General features: G+C 35.3%; 2 protein-coding genes across 3 annotated transcripts in view; both read left to right on the top strand.

The window, feature by feature from the left end:
• The window catches only part of LOC132116900 (synaptic vesicle glycoprotein 2C-like), a 32,298-nt gene extending 28,957 nt beyond the window's left edge, over positions 1-3,341 (top strand). Inside the window, exons 10-12 of the mRNA XM_059525785.1 lie at positions 609-812; positions 898-1,057; positions 1,826-3,341. Of these exons, the coding sequence (XP_059381768.1) occupies positions 609-812; positions 898-1,057; positions 1,826-2,009 (548 nt within the window). The 3' untranslated portion in view covers positions 2,010-3,341. The remainder of the gene's footprint in view (positions 1-608; positions 813-897; positions 1,058-1,825) is intronic.
• A 4,672-nt stretch (positions 3,342-8,013) lies between these two features.
• sema4d (sema domain, immunoglobulin domain (Ig), transmembrane domain (TM) and short cytoplasmic domain, (semaphorin) 4D) overlaps positions 8,014-18,303 on the top strand; it is a 62,520-nt gene continuing 52,230 nt past the window's right edge. For both annotated transcript variants that reach the window (XM_059525788.1, XM_059525786.1), the window contains exon 1: positions 8,014-8,145. The gene's annotated coding sequence lies outside the window, so the exon portion shown is untranslated. The remainder of the gene's footprint in view (positions 8,146-18,303) is intronic.

Raw genomic sequence — 18,303 nt, forward strand, 5'->3', positions numbered from 1 at the left:
CCTGTCTGTTATCTGTCTGTCTGTCTGTCATCTGTCTGTCTGTCTGTCTGTCATTCTAATTGTGTCTACCTGTCTGTTATCTGTCTGTCTGTCTGTCATCTGTCTGTCTGTCTGTCTGTCATTCTAATTGTGTCTACCTGTCTGTTATCTGTCTGTCTGTCTGTCGTCTGTCTGTCATCTGACTGTCTGTCTGTCTGTCTGTCTGTCTGTCTGTCTATTGTCTGTCTCTCTGTCTGTCATTCTAATTGAGTCTACCTGTCTGTTATCCATCTATCCGTCGGTCGTACGGTCGTTCTGTCTGTCTGTCTGTCTGTTTTTTTTCATTCTAATTGTGTCTACCTGTCTGTTATCTATCTATCTATCTATCTATCTATCTATCTATCTATCTATCTATCTATCTATCTATCTATCTATCTATCTATCTATCTATCTATCTATCTATCTATCTATCTATCTATCTATCTATCTATCTATCACTTTGTTATTTTCTGTAGGTTTTTAAATCATTTTAAATCATTTAAATCATATAAAGAAATAAAAATGTTTGAATGGATTTGTAAGTTGAGCATCTGTCAAGTAACTCATAGTCTCCCGTCTGTCTCGTTCAGATATTGATGACTCGAAATTCATCAGTTCCTCTTTGATCAACTCCACGTTTGCGCACAACAAGACCGGCTGTCAGATGACGTTTGATGATGACTACAGCGCGTACTGGGTGTATTTCATCAACTTCCTCGGAACACTAGCCGTGTTGCCAGGCAACATAGTCTCCGCCCTCCTCATGGATAAAGTGGGCCGTTTGAGCATGTTAGGTCGGTCACTTCACCAGGTTCAACAAATACTAAATGAAATAAACTCATCTGATATCATTTTGTTGACTGAGTTTTTTGTGTTCAGGCGGCTCGATGGTGTTGTCCGGCATCAGCTGTTTCTTTCTGTGGTTCGGCACTAGTGAGTCCATGATGATAGCAATGCTCTGCCTTTATAACGGACTCAGTATATCGGCCTGGAACTCACTGGACGTGGTGACGGCCGAACTGTATCCCACCGACAGGAGGTACATGGGCACACAAATACATGCAATCACTAATAAACACGAATGCTTTCAGTTGACTCCAGGCACATGAAAAATCACTGAAAAATACAACTGAAATAAAAAATAACTAAACAAATAAAAAAGGTAATAATATAAAAAAATACAAATGACAAAAGGACATAAATTCAACAAAAATGTTTTTAAAATGAAAAGTAATGAAAGTTATTATTAGCTTTTAAAAAAATGGTTTATTAAAATAACTATCCTTTTGTTCCTAGATCTCCTTATTCTGCATTTAGTGTAAATAAATACTTCTGTTTTTGATGTAACTACATATATTAGAATTATAAAAGAAAACTATTGTTTATTATATTTACTTAATTTGTAATTTATATGATTTATACTTCAGTATTTATATAGTTTATTTTTCAGTTTTATCAGTTGCGTTAAATATATAATTTTTTACATTTATTTAATTTAATAATTTATATGAGTTATACTTATTTGTTATTTATATTGTTTATTTGTGTAATTTATTTTACCATTTTTAGAGGTGTTTAATATAAATGTATGCATTGACATTGAACATTGAAAAATATACATTGACATTAACATTGACATTTTACAAAACGTAATGTAATGTAATAATATCCTTCATCTAAAGTGTAGTTTAGCTGTAGCCGAAATGATCAGCTTCTATCCTTTAGATGTTAATGATTACTACAACTTTTAGAGAAAACTGCTAGGGCTGTTAATCCTGCTAACCCTGGTTGTGTCTGTCTGCTGCAGAGGAACTGGCTTTGGCTTTTGTAATGCCATGTGTAAGCTGGCCGCAGTCTTGGGGAACCTAATATTTGGGTCATTGGTGGGAATCACAAAATCCATCCCGATCCTGCTGGCGTCGTCTGTGCTGGTCACCGGAGGCCTGGTGAGTCTGCGGCTCCCCGACACCCGCTCCAACGTCCTGATGTGACCCCACCACACCTGTGACCTCTAACCCTGAGTCGCCACGGAAACACGCAGGACACACTCAGGGTGCAGGTGGAGGCGACTACGACATGTTTGCTTTATTTAATCATTTAAAGTGTGTTATTTATTCATTTTTTAATGAGGTTTGTTATCTTTTGACTTGCCCAGTTTAGATTAAAACTAGATTTTGATGCCTTTACTGTACATCAAATGTTATGACGTTATGAAATGTGAAAAACAAATATAATTTTTGGACTGTGAGTTTTTGACCTAATCTGGGTGGGCACAATTATTATTTAAAATTATTTATTTATTTATTGAGAAAATTCAGCTATTTATTTACATTTTTTACATTTTAAATATTATCTGTATATTTTCAGCTGAACACAAAAAAAAATTTAAATTCAGGTGGTTTTAATGTTTTTTGTTTTATTATTATTATCTTCAAATTAAAATTCTTTCATTTTCTTGAAAAGATACTTTTAAACTCAAACGAGAGTAAAAAGGCCATTTAGAGATGTACACATTAGCGATAACAGCTTTTATTGTTAGCGTAGCTCCGATTCTCCGGTGGCTTCCACCGAAACAAGGCGATAATGCTTATCCAGTTTACATTTTATGCTTTTTCTAATGATTTTGCTAGCAGAAGAACACTGACCCGCTTCGACTTCATTCTTGCCTTTGCGAACTTTGTCATTGATGTAGCCGAAACGGACATTATTTGGTGTTTGTCTCTCTCGGTTTAAGGGTTAAAGATAACCCTATTTCTAGCTGCTATGCGTCCATGTGCAAACTCTTCCGGGGAAAACTGAATGGCCTTTGCTTCCTCTCTGTGCCTCCTCCCTCCAAACCCCTGCCGTCAGCTTCTCATAGGTTGTAGTGATCCATCGTGCAGCAGAACTGAGCACGTGTCCGATTTCTTTAGGAACGCTCTACTGCTCTAGTAGGTGGAAATATGTAATGTTTCATCACATTCCACTGGAAGATCGTACGTGCAATTGTGCAATATGACAGGACGTGATACTGTGGAAGCTTGTTTCCGAACAAAACATAAAAAAAGTAATTCAGACTTTTTATCTGACAATTCTGACTGCAAATGTGAGTTATAAAATCAGAACTGCGAGAAAAAAGTCTAAATTGCACGTTTACTTTACAACTTGAAATTTCAAGAAATAAATTCAAAATTGAGAGAATTTTGAATTATTTCCAAAATTGCAAGTTTTTCTCGCAATTCTGACTTTTTCTTATAATTGTTAGTTTATATCCCCTAATTCTGACTTTATAAGTTGCAGTCGTGAGTTTCTATCACAATTAGGAGAGAAAATTTCACAATTGCAAGTTTGTATGTCACAATTCACAATTTTATTTCTCATTGCAAGTTTTACTCGTAATTCTAACTTTTTCTCATAATTGTGAGTTTATATCACGAAATTGAGAAAAAATCTAAAATGTAAAATATATCTCGCAATTCTGATTTTTCTCTCACAATTCTGACTTTTTCTGTAAGTGTATAGCAATTCAGATTTTTTTCTCGCAATACTGAGTTTATATCATGCAATTCTGACCATTTCGCATAATTGTAAGTTTATATCTCGCAACTCATACTTTCTTTATTGCAATTGCAATTTTATATCCCACAATCCTGACTTTGTAACTCACAATTGTGAGTATAAATCGTGCAATTCTGAAGTCAGAATTGCGAAATAAAAAGTCGCAAATTAACATTTTTTATTCAGTGGTGGAAACAGGCTTCCATATGATGCAGTCGCATCGTAGAAAATAATAAAAGCCATTCAGTCTGGTCTGATCTTGATGATGTACAGGCCCTGCTGCTGCTGTCTACATGCACTGAAGTACACTAAACACCAGAAATATACTCCACACAAGACATTTCAGATGGAGTCTACGTTCACATGTTTGTGTATAGATATGTTTCTGGTCTAATTTAAAGATATTTTATTGTGTGTATGTCGGGAAAGTAAAGATAATCTTGTTTTGATCTTATCATGGGCGACAACATTTGCTGTACACGTCTAAATGTTGTAAAGTGTTGCTTGTTGAGTTGAAACGTTATTTTTCATTGTCAGATGTGTATGCAAATGTCTCCTCATGTGTATGTGTAGATATCTTAAATGAACATTATTTTCTGTCTATAGATGTTTATTTTAGCTGGTTGTGTGATTCTGGGGTGTTATTTGAGCTAACAAGAGGATTCAGTGTCATACAGGTACTTTTTTTTAACAAATTGAGTTCATAGGAGGAATATATTCAAAGATAGGAAATGTTGGTTTGGTGCATCTCCTGACCTGTTTATTTGAACAGTTTTTTTTTTATTATTATTAATAATTTCAGAACAAATTAAAGTGGCCTAACTGAAAAATATAAATGAAGCGTGATATCTTGTGGTTAAATACACCCGTGCATGTGTATATTGAGACTTTGTGTTGCAGTGATTTTGTCCATGATGCTTTCGCGAGTTTATTTCCTGATTTGAAAGATGAATGTATAATTATTGTGAGTGTGTGATGTTGTTCTGAAATGGGTTTTGATTGGTTGTGGATCATCTGGCATGCCAACATGTCTGCTGTCAAATTCATTTTGTCAAAGTATCTGTGACCTCACTGGCCAAATATCTCTGATATATCGAATTTTATTTTGAAAAGAGAAAAAAAGTGCCATGTATAGTGTGAACAGAAACTAAGGTGGATTCGGTTTGGGTCCAGATGTACTGCTATTAAAGAGTTTCATGATAAGACTCTAAAAATTGTCTGCTTGTTATTTCAGAAACATCTTGGTGTCTACGTTTACATGTTAAATTAACTAACCTGAATTCACCCTATGAGCTGAAATTCTGGACCACATAAAATAATAACACATATTGATCCAAATAAGTAATGTGAAGTACTTAAAACGAATCAGTCGATCCTTTGACAAAATTTGTTATATTGTGACCTCTAGTGGTGAATATGAGTAGGCTACAATAAAATGATCTTGTGGTAATAAAACAAATGTAAAAAAAATATATAAATATATCATGTATAATAATAGCAATATGTAACACGTTAGAAAATAGAAAAAAACTCTTGTAATTTGTGTAAGATATTTAAAAAAATAAAACTTTTTATGTATGTGTTAATATATAAAAGTTGTATAATTATATTATACTTAATTTTTATTTTTATTATATTATACTTAATAATAATAGTAATATATAACACCTAAAAAAAAAAAAAGCTAGCAAAACTTGCTTTTAATTTGTGATTTTTAATGAATATGATAAACATCGATGCTTCGACACTAGATGGAGCACGAGCTCCAAACATCTCGTATTTTGTTAGCGTTGCTATACGAACTAGACTCCTGTACTTTTATTGGACCGGGACTGTGTTGACATGTGCTGTGTAATCCTGTAATAACATGCATTGTTTGAATCTGTTCATGTCTGACTGACTCAAGGACAGTATAGTCCTGCAGGAATATTACACTAAAACTAGATTCTCTGTCTTTCACTGTGTTTGAATTTGTTCTTGCTGAAAAACAGCTCACAGCATCCTCCATATAGCATAATAATAATGCATATTATCATTATTATATCAAACATAAAAACTTACATTATTTTTATTACATTAATAATTACAGCTCACAACATCATCACATTGAATAATAATAATAACAATGCACAAAATCTATTCATACATTAAATTAGAAATAGATAAAATAAATAATATGCATACTAAATAAATATTTTATTTTATAAAATAATTTAACATAAAAACCAATTATTCATTATCAGAATTGTATTTTGTATTATTTATATAATTATTTAAAAAATACTATTAATATTAATGACCGATTCGGTTGCTTATAATCATCACATGTGTATAACACGGCTGATATGGTTTTGTAGTTTAAACCAGGGTGTAGAGTTGTTGAAGTCAGGTTCAGACCAGCAAACTTCACTCTGGAGGCCTGATTGTTGCTGTGATCTTAATGATCTGGATTCCGGGCATGTCTGAGGATAATTCTGCGTGTCCGTGGATCCGTTTCACCCTGGGCCACTCAGAAGAGCAGCTGAAATGGAAATGTGAGAGAGGATATTAAATAGATTAAATACACAGTAGATGCTTCACAATATATATATATATATGAGCTGACCAATCAGCAGGACCACAACTATCTGCTGCATGATGTAAAATAGAGAGAACTGCATGTGGAAGTCATGTGGGTGCTTGCGTGCACCACAAAAAACAATATTTACATAATCATTTGCACTATGATAAGGATTATTGTTTTACTGCTGGGAAACAGTAAGATATTCAAAAGGTCACATTTGAATTGCATCGCATGAGCACAGACTTTTGTGAAAGAGAAATATCAAATTAATAATAAACAAACCTCATATGAGCTAAAACTATGCGCTAGCTATGTGCTAACTATGCGTGTGTGTAATTTATTTATTAATTTTAAATAATGCAAAAAAAAAAAAATGTGTGTCTTTCTTTTGCATGGTAATGTGGAGGAAAAGGACAACGCTTGCTCTGTCCTCTACACTCATGTTTTGGATTCACTCCTCCATGGGCAGAAAATGGCACATAACCTTTGACCTTTTGACAAGGGGCCTTTCATTTACTTCTTCAAGCTTGCTTGCGGAGAGACAAATGTATATTTTTCTCTTTTTATTTCTTATAAATATCCACTGTATAGTCGAGGTCCAAAAGTTGAGGCCACAAAGGGAGAACATGGACACTCCTCTGTCCTCAGAGCTGCAGGAATAAAGCAAATCTAAGTTACAGTGTAACACAGATCCTCACTTACAGAGGTTATGTAACATTATGAGCACATGTTAGCTTTTAAATGCAGGTTACATAAAAACAATGACCCTACATGGGCTATAACTTTACATATTTCACTCCATATTCTTAGTAAATTCATACAGTATATCTATATTTATTCTCTCTCTATATTGTATATTTTTCAAATACAAATAAGTAATTAGGATAAATCTGTATGTCAAGTGTATCTGTCATCATTCATTACTTACATGATGTGAAGGCAGCAGTTTATACACATTTAAGTGTACAATGAGGCATTTCATAATTCATTTTGACACGTGTTTATAAAACATCCGAGTTTGATAAGACAATATTTTCAGTGAAGTAGGTTTTTCCAGCTGATTACAGAGATTGTGTTTGCCTGGCTTGGTCTATGACTTGAACCAATATGTAATTATGTAGTAAATCCTGTCAACGTTACTGCTGAATTTTCTTTAGTTTTTGTTTTTTCAACCGATTTGTTTAACAATGATTCATGAGTCATTGGATCATTCACTTAACCAATTTGTTCAAAAACCCTCATTTATTTATGCACGAAACAGGTGACAGCCATTAGGAACAAATCATTGAAACATCCACTCAACCAATTTGTTTAAAAACGCTTATTTATTTATGAACAAACAAGTGGAAGCCATTAGGAACTGAATCATTGAATCATTCACTTAACCAATTTGTTTAAAAAGACTAATTCATTCACGAGGATGTATCATTCTAATAACATTATATCACATATAGGCTAAATTTAACAATTGCATAAACATAACATAGATAATTAAATATTAAATAATGTTTAGATTATTCCTATTTTGTTCTAACATATGATTGATGTTACATTGAGAGAACTTGTTATATTTTCTTCATTATTTCTCTATCTAGCTTGTAATTATCTGAACAATCCTTGAAACTTGGTATTATTTATGAGCACTCCCTGTGAATATCTGCCTCTTTAAGATGAATCGCTTGATGTATTCAACAACTGTAAGTCGCTTTGGATAGCATGTAAATGCATATTGTTTTCTTTAGTTACTTTCATAAAAATAATGTTTTTTCTTTTTCTAAAAAAACAACAATAACATAAAATCCTAAAATAAAAATTTATGTATTAAATAAAAATTAAAATAAAACACATCGTGTCGTTTGTAAGCATCTCACACACGTTACATTTTTGCGCTCGCGCTCTCTCTCTCTCTCTCACACACACCATTGCTGAGAGGGAGAAACAGCTCGCGCATCAGCTCTCACAAACTCTTTAAACTTTAAAGGTTTAACCCGCGCGCGCGGAGGAGCGGAGCACTTGACGCCGCCTGGGTGAGTGTTTGTACGGGATTCATTCGCTGCGTTTTCGGTGTTAGACGATTGTTTTCCTCCGGTTTCCATGGACTCTAGTCTCGGGAGCTTTGAGGACTTTGAGCTGCACTTGTTCCTCCGCGGCTGGATCGGTTACAGCAGGTTAATTCCTTCTTTACAAGAAAATACACGTCAGTTTTCCTCTCCACGCGTTTAGTTTCTGCTTTATTCAGTGTTACTTTATATTTGGTTCAGAAACAACCGAACAAAAGGGAAACGTTCGCTTGTTTAAAGTACAAACGCTCATTGGCTGACAGCGACTCTGCGGTCTTCTCTTTCATTTGAACTGTTTGCATAAGTTCATTCAAACACTGTTAACTAGGTTAACCTGCTTGGGTCGAACCTACTGTTTGATTAGTTGTGTGTGTGTTTTTTTAACGTGAGTCTGGCATTTTTAAGTTCATGTGGAGGTCTGCAGTCAAACTCGCATAAATTATCCCAGACTTTTCATCTGAACAACAAAAGAGTCTTCTAGTTCAAAATGAGACCACATTTTTGAACAGGCTTTTTTTCTTTTGTGCATTTTCTGCGAGTGCTATTTGAGAAGTAGTCAGGTTGTTTAAACTTGGTAAAATCTATGTCAGCATTGCTAAAGTATTTGGTGACAAAATTGACATGATCAAAATTTGGGTTTAAAGGTGCATAGCGCAAGAATCTGAGTTTTCGCAGAACTACGCCCCCTCTGGCGGCAAGCGAAACTGCAACCAGAGGTGTGCACGCTCACGGACCACACGCACGCTTGCACGAGCTGGTCATAACCCAAGGAGCATCAGCCGCACAAATCTTTTGTTTACAATCATAATGTCTTCAGAGGTAATAAAGTTTTAAATCTGAAAGTCATTTTAAATATGTGAAAGTAAAGGCAATTGAGTAAATTACACACTTATGTGTGAGGGAAAAAATGAGGGTAGTAGAAAACTTCGTTTTTTATTTCCATCTATCTCCATATTGAACTGTGTTATGTGTTTACGGTATCCACTTATGACATATAGTACTTATTGACTTATTATAGTAGATGCCTGATGAGGTGTAGATGTAGATGGTAATACTACAGTCTTCTCATAGCTGAAAACAAGAAAGCCATTACCAAACAGAATACAATGAGTACATGTAAATATAATATTGATTATTACGTCGAAGTAATAAAAAAAATAGGATTAAATCAGGGCTAAACCAGGTCCAGACCCAGTAAAGCTAGCCTCTCAAACGTATTGATTTACAAAGAGTAGAATACATTGTTGCCCCCACATACCTCATATAAACTACATACAAAATGTAACACATTCCCGGGAACAATTTACTATTTTTCCAGAAATAGAAGATATATATTATTCAATGTTGGTCAAGGACATGAGCAACATAGCATGTTAGCAAAGGACACAAGGCTACCGGTAGCAGCTAGGCCATACACAGTTTCTGAACCTGATCACTGACAATGGTAAGTTAGTAAAACCTATTCCGATTGTACATTTATCTAGCTTACGCTAAAGCATTACACATTTTACGGATCGTCATTTATTGTCATATATTGGCCGTATCAGACATTAGAGAATGGGATATATCTTACCTTTTTATCAAGAAAAATCCCGTTTGAGCCCTAGAGCAGACCGGAGACCTCTCCATTTGTTGAAAGCCTTCCCTATGTTTACTCTCGTCTTAGCCCGACGCCTGTCTGACTCCAATTTGGACCTTTTGATTGCACTAGACAAAAGTTTTCTTTTTTTTTTATCTTACGTGGAGTTTGCGTTGGTGTTTGAAATGAACTACTAGCCGGTCTCTTAGAATCCATTTTCGACGGAGAATTGCGGTGTCGGCGCATACACAAACCTGCCAGACATATGAGCGTGCCGTGAACGTGCATGACGTCACACCCAGTCTCAGATTCCGACCCGAACCCCTCTTATTTATTTTACTGTACAGGATTATAGAGGCAATCGCAGTGATCAGAGAAGGGCTCATTCAGCCCATCAGGCAATTGTTTAAGCATGTATGGGTTAGAAAACGGGTATTTTTAACATGAAAAGTTGCGCAATGCACCTTTAAGTTTTTGTTGTTTTGTTGTTCCATTTAAATGTTAATGTGACATGCATTAAGTAATATAAGTAGTGCAATCTTGCATGCAGTCTCTCAATTAATAATATAGCTTATACTTGCATGTACAATGGTCTAAAAATGTTGTTTAAAATAGAAAATGACAGTGCTGTAAATGCAGAAATGCAGTATTTTCCAACACAGTTCATGTGTTTTTGTCTGTTGTTTAAACCGAATGAATCTTCCTCTGTTTTTTCGTGTTCAAGTGATTCTTTTGTATCTCAGAGCAAGTGCATGAAGGCTGTCTAAAATAGAAGCAGGTAAAAGTGGCTTGTAAGTGGAAGAATATAGCCTCAGACGTAAATTGTTGGCTGTGAGTAGAGGGTTATCATTAAACGCCTGTGAGTCCATGACCTCTTGACCCCAGTGCCTCTGAAATGTCTGAATTTACTCTCTAAATCAGGACTGCTTGGTGTTTTGCTTTAAATTGTGTTAAAACTGAAATGGTTTTGTGAATCTGTTTGAAATAAACATGATAATGTTATTTAAAATAATAATAATAATAAAAAATCACTATTGCTCAAACAAATTTTTAAGTTTAGCATAATCACATTAAAAAAGTTAAAGACAAATTGACATGTAACTTAATACAAGTGCGTTTCTGATTATAATCACCACTAGTCATTGTTGGCCTTAATTTATATTGTCATAGACATACATTACTGATGAATTCCTTTTTATGCAGTATTACAATTTGTTATCACAGTTGCAAAGGAATGAAAAATTTCAGGTACATTTCCGAGAACTTAAACAGGATTTTTTGGAAACTTAAAAAAAAAAACTTTCCAGACATTTACTGCAACATTATTAAAATTATTATTAATAGTATTAATAATTATATATTTATTTTTATTATTTACAAATATTATTTTATCATTTAATTGTGAAGTATGTTAGAGAAATGTTGGTTGAGTAAAACTTGTCATTATTTATTGGTAAGTTCAATATCTTAAATAGTAAAATATTTTAGAGAGAGAAAAAAATATTGATGGATAAACTAAATTCTTCATTGTAAACCTGCTGTTTTTCCATTTTCCATTGATTAATTTACAAATGCATATTATGTGCATTTTCTGTATTCATGTAATCCTAATGATCTACAGTATCTGATTGGATTATTTGACAGAATTATCTGATAGACGGAGTAAAGAGGTCATGTGACAGCAGTGTAGCATACTACTAGTTGAAATGCTTGTATGCTGTTTCACATACTATTATTTTAAATAGAATGCAGTGCAGTAATCTGGTGTTTTATTCTGAGCACAGAATAAATGAGGAAATGAGGAAATTATCTTTTGAATGGGTCATATAGCGTATGTTCTTCGAAACACTGTTCATGTCCATGCACAGCCTAACAATGACCTGCCTTCATGGTCCAACATGACAGAATCACGTAACCCAGATGAGCTGGAGCTGGGTCAGACAGACACCCAATATCCCTGTGAACGAACCCCAGTGGCCCGTCGATAATCACAACCAGCCTTTCAGAGCAAAACCACCGAGATTCAGACCTGTTCACTCACTTGTATTAAAAGAATTGTTCACCTGAAAGTGACAAAGCTGTATTCAATGATGAATTTAAATGAATGGGATTTTCATCATTGGGACAGTTTCATCATTATTAGAGCCCGACCGATATGGATTTTTGGGGGCTGATGGCGATGCCGATATTAACTCGAAAAGAGCCGATTTATAAGCCGATATTTTGATTTTAAAAATAATCTGGATATTAGACCCATTTCCTATAAACTGCACTTACACAACATTCAATAGCAAAATATCTGCCTGTTCTATGTATGTGGGCTGTATAAACCATTTTCCAGAATGAATTATGTTAAAACAAAAAGCCTTAGATTACAGTCTCAATTAGGGATGCACCGAATATTCGGCCACCGAAAATTTTCGGCCGAAAATGGCCAAAAAGTGCATTTTCGGTTTTCGGCCGAAACACTTTTATAACCGAAACAACACGGCCGAAATGTTATGATGACGCAAACAGAAACCGCGACCTGCACGTGCACCTGCATAGCGCAGACCACGAGCTCCCCGCGTCATTCACTTCACACCAGTGGGTCTTAATAGAGAACATTCTCTCTATTCTTATTCCTTTATTCGCAGCACTAAAGCGTCTCCTAACAAAGAGATTGAGACGGACCACGAAGTGAAAACAAAGAAAAGTACAGTCTTATAGAGTCTGTTAGCACACGTCTCACTGAGATCTTTTCGGATCCTCCGCACTTCATCGCGAATGTGCTTGATCCGCGTTATAAAGACCATTACTTGGACGCGGAAATATGGCAGAGCACACGAGAAATGCTCCAGGCCGCGCTGGATGCGGAGAACCCGCGTGGAGACGCAAAAAAAAAAGACTCGTCTCTGCATATATAATACACACACATATACATATACATGCATAATATCAGATTGTAGCCATATTTCTGCTAGATTTTTTGCTAGATTTCTGCTTTAATTTGATAAAAATGTTTATTTATGCCCTGGCCCTATTTAAATACACTCTCTCAAATATTTCTCAAATGTCAGGCAGATGACAAGCTCAACTGCTCAACAGCTAGATGGTTATCTGTCTGAAGTCCCCATCCCCAGAAGTGATAACAGTCTTGCCTACTGGAGAAGTAATGCACTTTCTAGTACTACAGAGAAAAATTTCAAATGCTCTTCACCTAAATGCACTTTTTATGAGAGAACAGTTAAGTTTAAAACCTTTCTGCAGGCCAGTAGGCCTGTACATTATTATTTAATATACAGATGAGTGGGATTAAATTTTAGTTTGAATTTTATTTTATACTGTGCATTGTTGCAATGTGCTTAATAAATATTTGCATAATTTGTAATTATGCATTTTTATGTTTTTTTATAATTTATGTAATTGTAATTATCTTTGAAACTTTAATATTAATTTATGCAATTGCAATGTTTTAATTTTAGTAAAGTTAGTACACGGTCATAGCAATAAATGCAATGGTACTAATAATTGGAATAATTTCTTTCGGTGTTTCGGTTTTCGGCCTTGGTTTTCTCTTTTTCGGTTTTCGGTTTCGGCCAAGAATTTTCATTTCGGTGCATCCCTAGTCTCAATGAATAAACAATTGCACATCAAAAGTATATATTTTATTTTTTAATGATCAAAAAACAGTCTGGTTTTAAACATTTAACACTTTTACTTTCTTCCAGTTGAAGCTGGTTTTAACAGTCTGTGTGTGTACTGTAAATAAATTATAATACTAAAGTTAAAGTATTTGCAGAAGTAGTCCCACACTTTGCTGCTACAGCATTCACCTTTTTCAGCCATCTGTAGGCAGAAAGAGAGACAGAGAAAGAATAAGCATGTGTATTAATAATATCACCATGTATCATTACTCATGTCATCATTAGAATTATAATAATAATAAACTGGGATCTCCTACATAGGCAAAAATGAGAAATATTTTTATTTTTTTTTGTCAAGCAATAGGTATTACCCACTTATATTTAACAATATTATTTCAACATTTTCCTGTTATGTCTGTAAAGCTGCTTTGAAATAATATGTAAAAAAGAAAAAAAGCGCTAGTTCAGCTCACATTTATTTACATGTCCCCTCTGGTTTAATCATTTCTGACGCAGCTACTGTAGTTACTGTAACTACACTATATTTGCTCTCACAGAACATCGTCTTGCCTACTATTACCGGAAGATTACTGAATCAATTCGAAGTTGAATGGTTAACGTTAGTGTCATGAACACACCGCTGTCAATTTTGAGAAGAACCACCTTCAAACAAGTTAATAGCAAGCATTTAAGGGGCCTGCTAAAAAGGAAGCTATTAGCGTTAGAGTAACGTAACCAGCCTGAATTCACCAAATTGTTCTCTGGACCTGAGGGTAGCCTCTTCTTCCTTGCTTCTCTCTTAATTCTCATCAGCAGGACTAGCGCTATCGCTCGCTTCTTACAACGGGACAGATACATGTTTGCTGCTGACCGAAAGGAGGAGGAACAGACTATGAAAGAGATCCCGCTAAACGTTTTTAAAACTCCGCCTACGCCATAGCAGCGCAAATCGCGTTGTATCTGAAGGGCAACGCTGAACCCAGCGGCAAGCGCTGTGCATACCGCGTCCTGTGTGAAAGGCCCAATTACGCGGTCATTATGTGGGAAACACACCGCAATAGAATAAGAATAAGTTAAACGCTAACGTTATAGTTTGACCTCCTATTAACGTTCGCGCTCTTCCACTGATAAACATGGTATTAGCTTTGTGGCTAATCTAATATAGCAATGCATTAGCGGCTGTAAGTGATGTTACAGAATATTTAGAAGTGATAATGATAGGACCGTTAGCTAGAACTACCACACAGTTTTTATATACAGGGTATGAACTAAATCTACAATCATTTCACATGACGAACGACAGACTCACCGTCAAAACAGTAAGTTACATCTCCTTCATCTCCTTGGCTGATCGCTTTCTTCTGTAGTGGACTTCTGGCGCTGTTTTTAACTCTGGAGCTGCAGAGCTCCCTCTGCTGGGCACACTATGCAACACTCATAACATGAGTGAAGCATGAGACTCTGTTTCTCATGTTTCATTGGCCGTTATAAATGCCGATGCCGATTTAAATGCAATTAGCTTATATCGGCCGATAATATCGGCCGGCCGATATATCGGCCGATAATATCGGCCGGCCGATATATCGGTCGGGCTCTAATCATTATAATTAAATTATGTATCACCATACTTCCACAGTTGATTTATTACACAAAGAATTGCAAACATTTTTTGTATTACAAGTTTTCTAAAATGTTATGTCTAAATCTGCAATTGAGTCCTTATCTAGTTACGTATGCAGTAATATGTACAGTATATATTTAATGGTCGATAATAAAAATCTAATAATAGAAATCTGAACATTGGATAGTTTTTACAAGGATTTTGTATTTCTCTTTTTATCACTCAATAAATCAGAAAATACTGTCAGCAGCAAGAAAATAATGTTTTACTTTGTTTTAAGGAATAAAGTGTTTTATAAAAGATTGATTAATGAATAAACCCTTCAGTAAAAACCTTATACGGAATATAGATGGCTAGAAATAAACCTGTAAAATCAGGAGCTCTTGAAACTCATAGCCTACTGAAATTGAAATCTACAGATGCAAAAGATAAAGTAAAAAAATAAACACTTAACAGTGTATTTTGAATGTTTTTTCCACTAGTCTGAAAGAACACTTTATGAAATGCCAAATTTGTAAAACTGTCAAATGCATGAAAAAACAATGTTTTTGCATGAAGCATGATCTTGTTTTAAATCAATCAATGCAGCGATTGACCATCTTTCGACTTGAATTGAAGCGATAGCAGGGCTCTCTCATTAGTTTCGACCGCTTTCTGCATGCTAGTGAAATGCAATCTGACCCAAACCCTACATCAATGCCCTTAACCGCTGTCTGACCCTGATTTGATCCACATTGTGGATGCAGAAAAAGACCCGTCCACTGCGTCTAATGTTCCTTCACTTCACTAAAGTTGTGTTTTGTGTCCCTCTGCCGGCATCCCTCCGTCTCCCAGAGGAGTGCAGAGAGAAGGATATGGACAGATAGGAGGACTCCTTTACTCTGTTAGCTTTCTGGAGAATAATTCCCCCTCTAATCTGACCGAGGTCTAGAGTGTGCTGCTCCAACACCTGCACAGGTCTCAGATCAGTCACAGTTTCTTCAGATGGTTTCTTGAAAAGACACAGCAAGTAAGCAGTGCTTGATAACAGGGCTGAATAATAATGAGAGCGTTACAGTTCAGCTAACAGGCCAGGCTTATTGTGTTGGTCAAGCACGTGTGTTTTTATGCCTTACAAACTCAATCATTGGTTTTGTGTAATGTATTGAAAGTTGTTGTTGGGAGCAGTGTTGTTTTAGTTTTATTTCTATTGTAGTATTTATTTATTTAATTCTATCTTATTTAGCTTTTATTTCAGCTTTATTTCAAGTAACGAATAAGCAATGACACATTGATTGGTAGTTCTACTGACAGTACTTTAAAACTAGGCAAACAGTCAGTAATGCTTTGCGTTGTTTTTACATTTATGAATTCATATGCCATCCATATGCATAGCCATATAACAATTTTCCTAAAAATGTGTAAATATATAGATGACATAGTTAAGTTTGTTGTATAATCTGCAGCTAGTACTGGAAATATTGTATATTACTGTATGCACACTTAGGTTGATAAGATTTTTTAATGTTCTAATGCTCACCAAAGCTGCATTTATTTGACCAGAATTACAGTAAAATCTGAATTTTTTTTTTTAGAATTTTTACTATTTAAAATAACTGTTTTCTAAGTGAGGATATGTTAAAATGTAATTTAATGTTGAGATCAAATCTGTATTTTCAGCATCATTCCTCCAGTCTTAAATGTCACATGATCCTTCAGAAATCATTCTAATATGCATATTTTCTGCTCAAGAAACATTTCTTTGTTTCTTTGTTGTTTTCAACATTTCATAATTAATGTTGAAAACAGATGTGCTGCTTCATATTCTGTGGAAACTGACTTGTTTTCTTTAATAGGCTTTAATGTAGAGTCAGGTGATGGTCAAATACATGTATAGTAGAGTTTCTCTAATGCTTTTGGTTCTTATGTCCCCCCCCCCCCCTCCTGTTTTTCTTCTTCTCTTCTGTCATTTGTAGGCCCACACACATTCTTCTCTTATTTTTCCCTGACCCTTATCTTGAGTTTCCATGTATTTCTTGGCATGTGAAGACACTCCTAGTAACTGAAGGTCAAAGGTGTGCATCTGCAGTCAGTGTAGTGGAATGCATTCGTTAAAGCCAGAGCGATTTGACACAAACCACCCAGTTTGCTACTTTTTTTAAATTTTTTGTAACTTCTTTGTATGGAAAGCAGGATGAAGGTTTTATTTGGTTGGTAAAAAGTGAAGTGATTGAAAAATAAGAGATCCATCTGCTATTCAGTCAGTTGATGAAATATGAGGATATTCTTTTGCAAATGATGTACTGTATCATTTGCAATGAGACCAGAAACATGTCTATGGAAGTAAATAGATCAAACTTGGACTAAATTAGAATCAGGTTGTGTGCGGTCCCAGGATAAGACTCACGCTTGTGTGGGATAATCATTTGAGTTCAGATTCCTGAAACAGGCTCATTCCAGAGGTAATCGATTTATTGGCAGAATAGAAGGACATTCTGGCTGTTTTGAAGCATCTCAAAGCGCTCATTGTGTCGTGTTGAATTGATTTCTCTTGCGTGCCACGAGTTATCAGACACAAGTGTTGTTTTTGACCAGATAAGACTAATACCTGCAAATTCTTTCTTGGGAAAGATTGATTATTCCCTATTTGCATTTAGAGCTTCCAGGGAAATATCTTTTAGTCTTTGTGCACTCTCAAAGGAATAGTTCACCCAAAAATGAACATTTGCTAAACATGTCCTTACTCTCAGGCCATCCAAGACGTAGATGAGTTTTTCTTCATCAGATTTGGAGAAATGTAGCATTGCATCACTTGCTCACCAATGGATCACCCGCAGTGAATGGGTGCCGTCAGAATGAAAGTTCAAACAGCTGATAAAAACAACAACCCACATTTAAAGGGGTCATACAATGCTGTATTTTGTGGATTTGTTATAATAGATCATGAAGACATCCTTTAATGTTCAAAAACACATTCTTTTTCAAATACTGTACATTATTATAGGTCATCAATGCCCCGCCTCTCTCAAACAGGTCATTCTACAAAGTCCCTCCTTCCGACAACCGCACTCTGCTCTGATTGGCCAACTGACCCAGTGCATTGTGATTGGCCACAGCAAGCATTCGTTGGATATATAATGCCCCTTTTCATAATTGCGAGCAGTTTCTTTCAAAATAAATGTAAATACAGTTAATAATGTCCTTAGTTTTACCATCAGTTCAAACCCGAAAGAGGAACAGAGTGGTGTGACAGACAGTGATGAAGCTCCTATGTGTTTGCAGAGCACAAGCCACAGACGGTTAAGACCGCTGACTCCACT

The sequence above is a fragment of the Carassius carassius genome, chromosome 36 (genome assembly GCF_963082965.1).
Source record: "Carassius carassius chromosome 36, fCarCar2.1, whole genome shotgun sequence".
Taxonomy (NCBI): domain Eukaryota; kingdom Metazoa; phylum Chordata; class Actinopteri; order Cypriniformes; family Cyprinidae; genus Carassius; species Carassius carassius.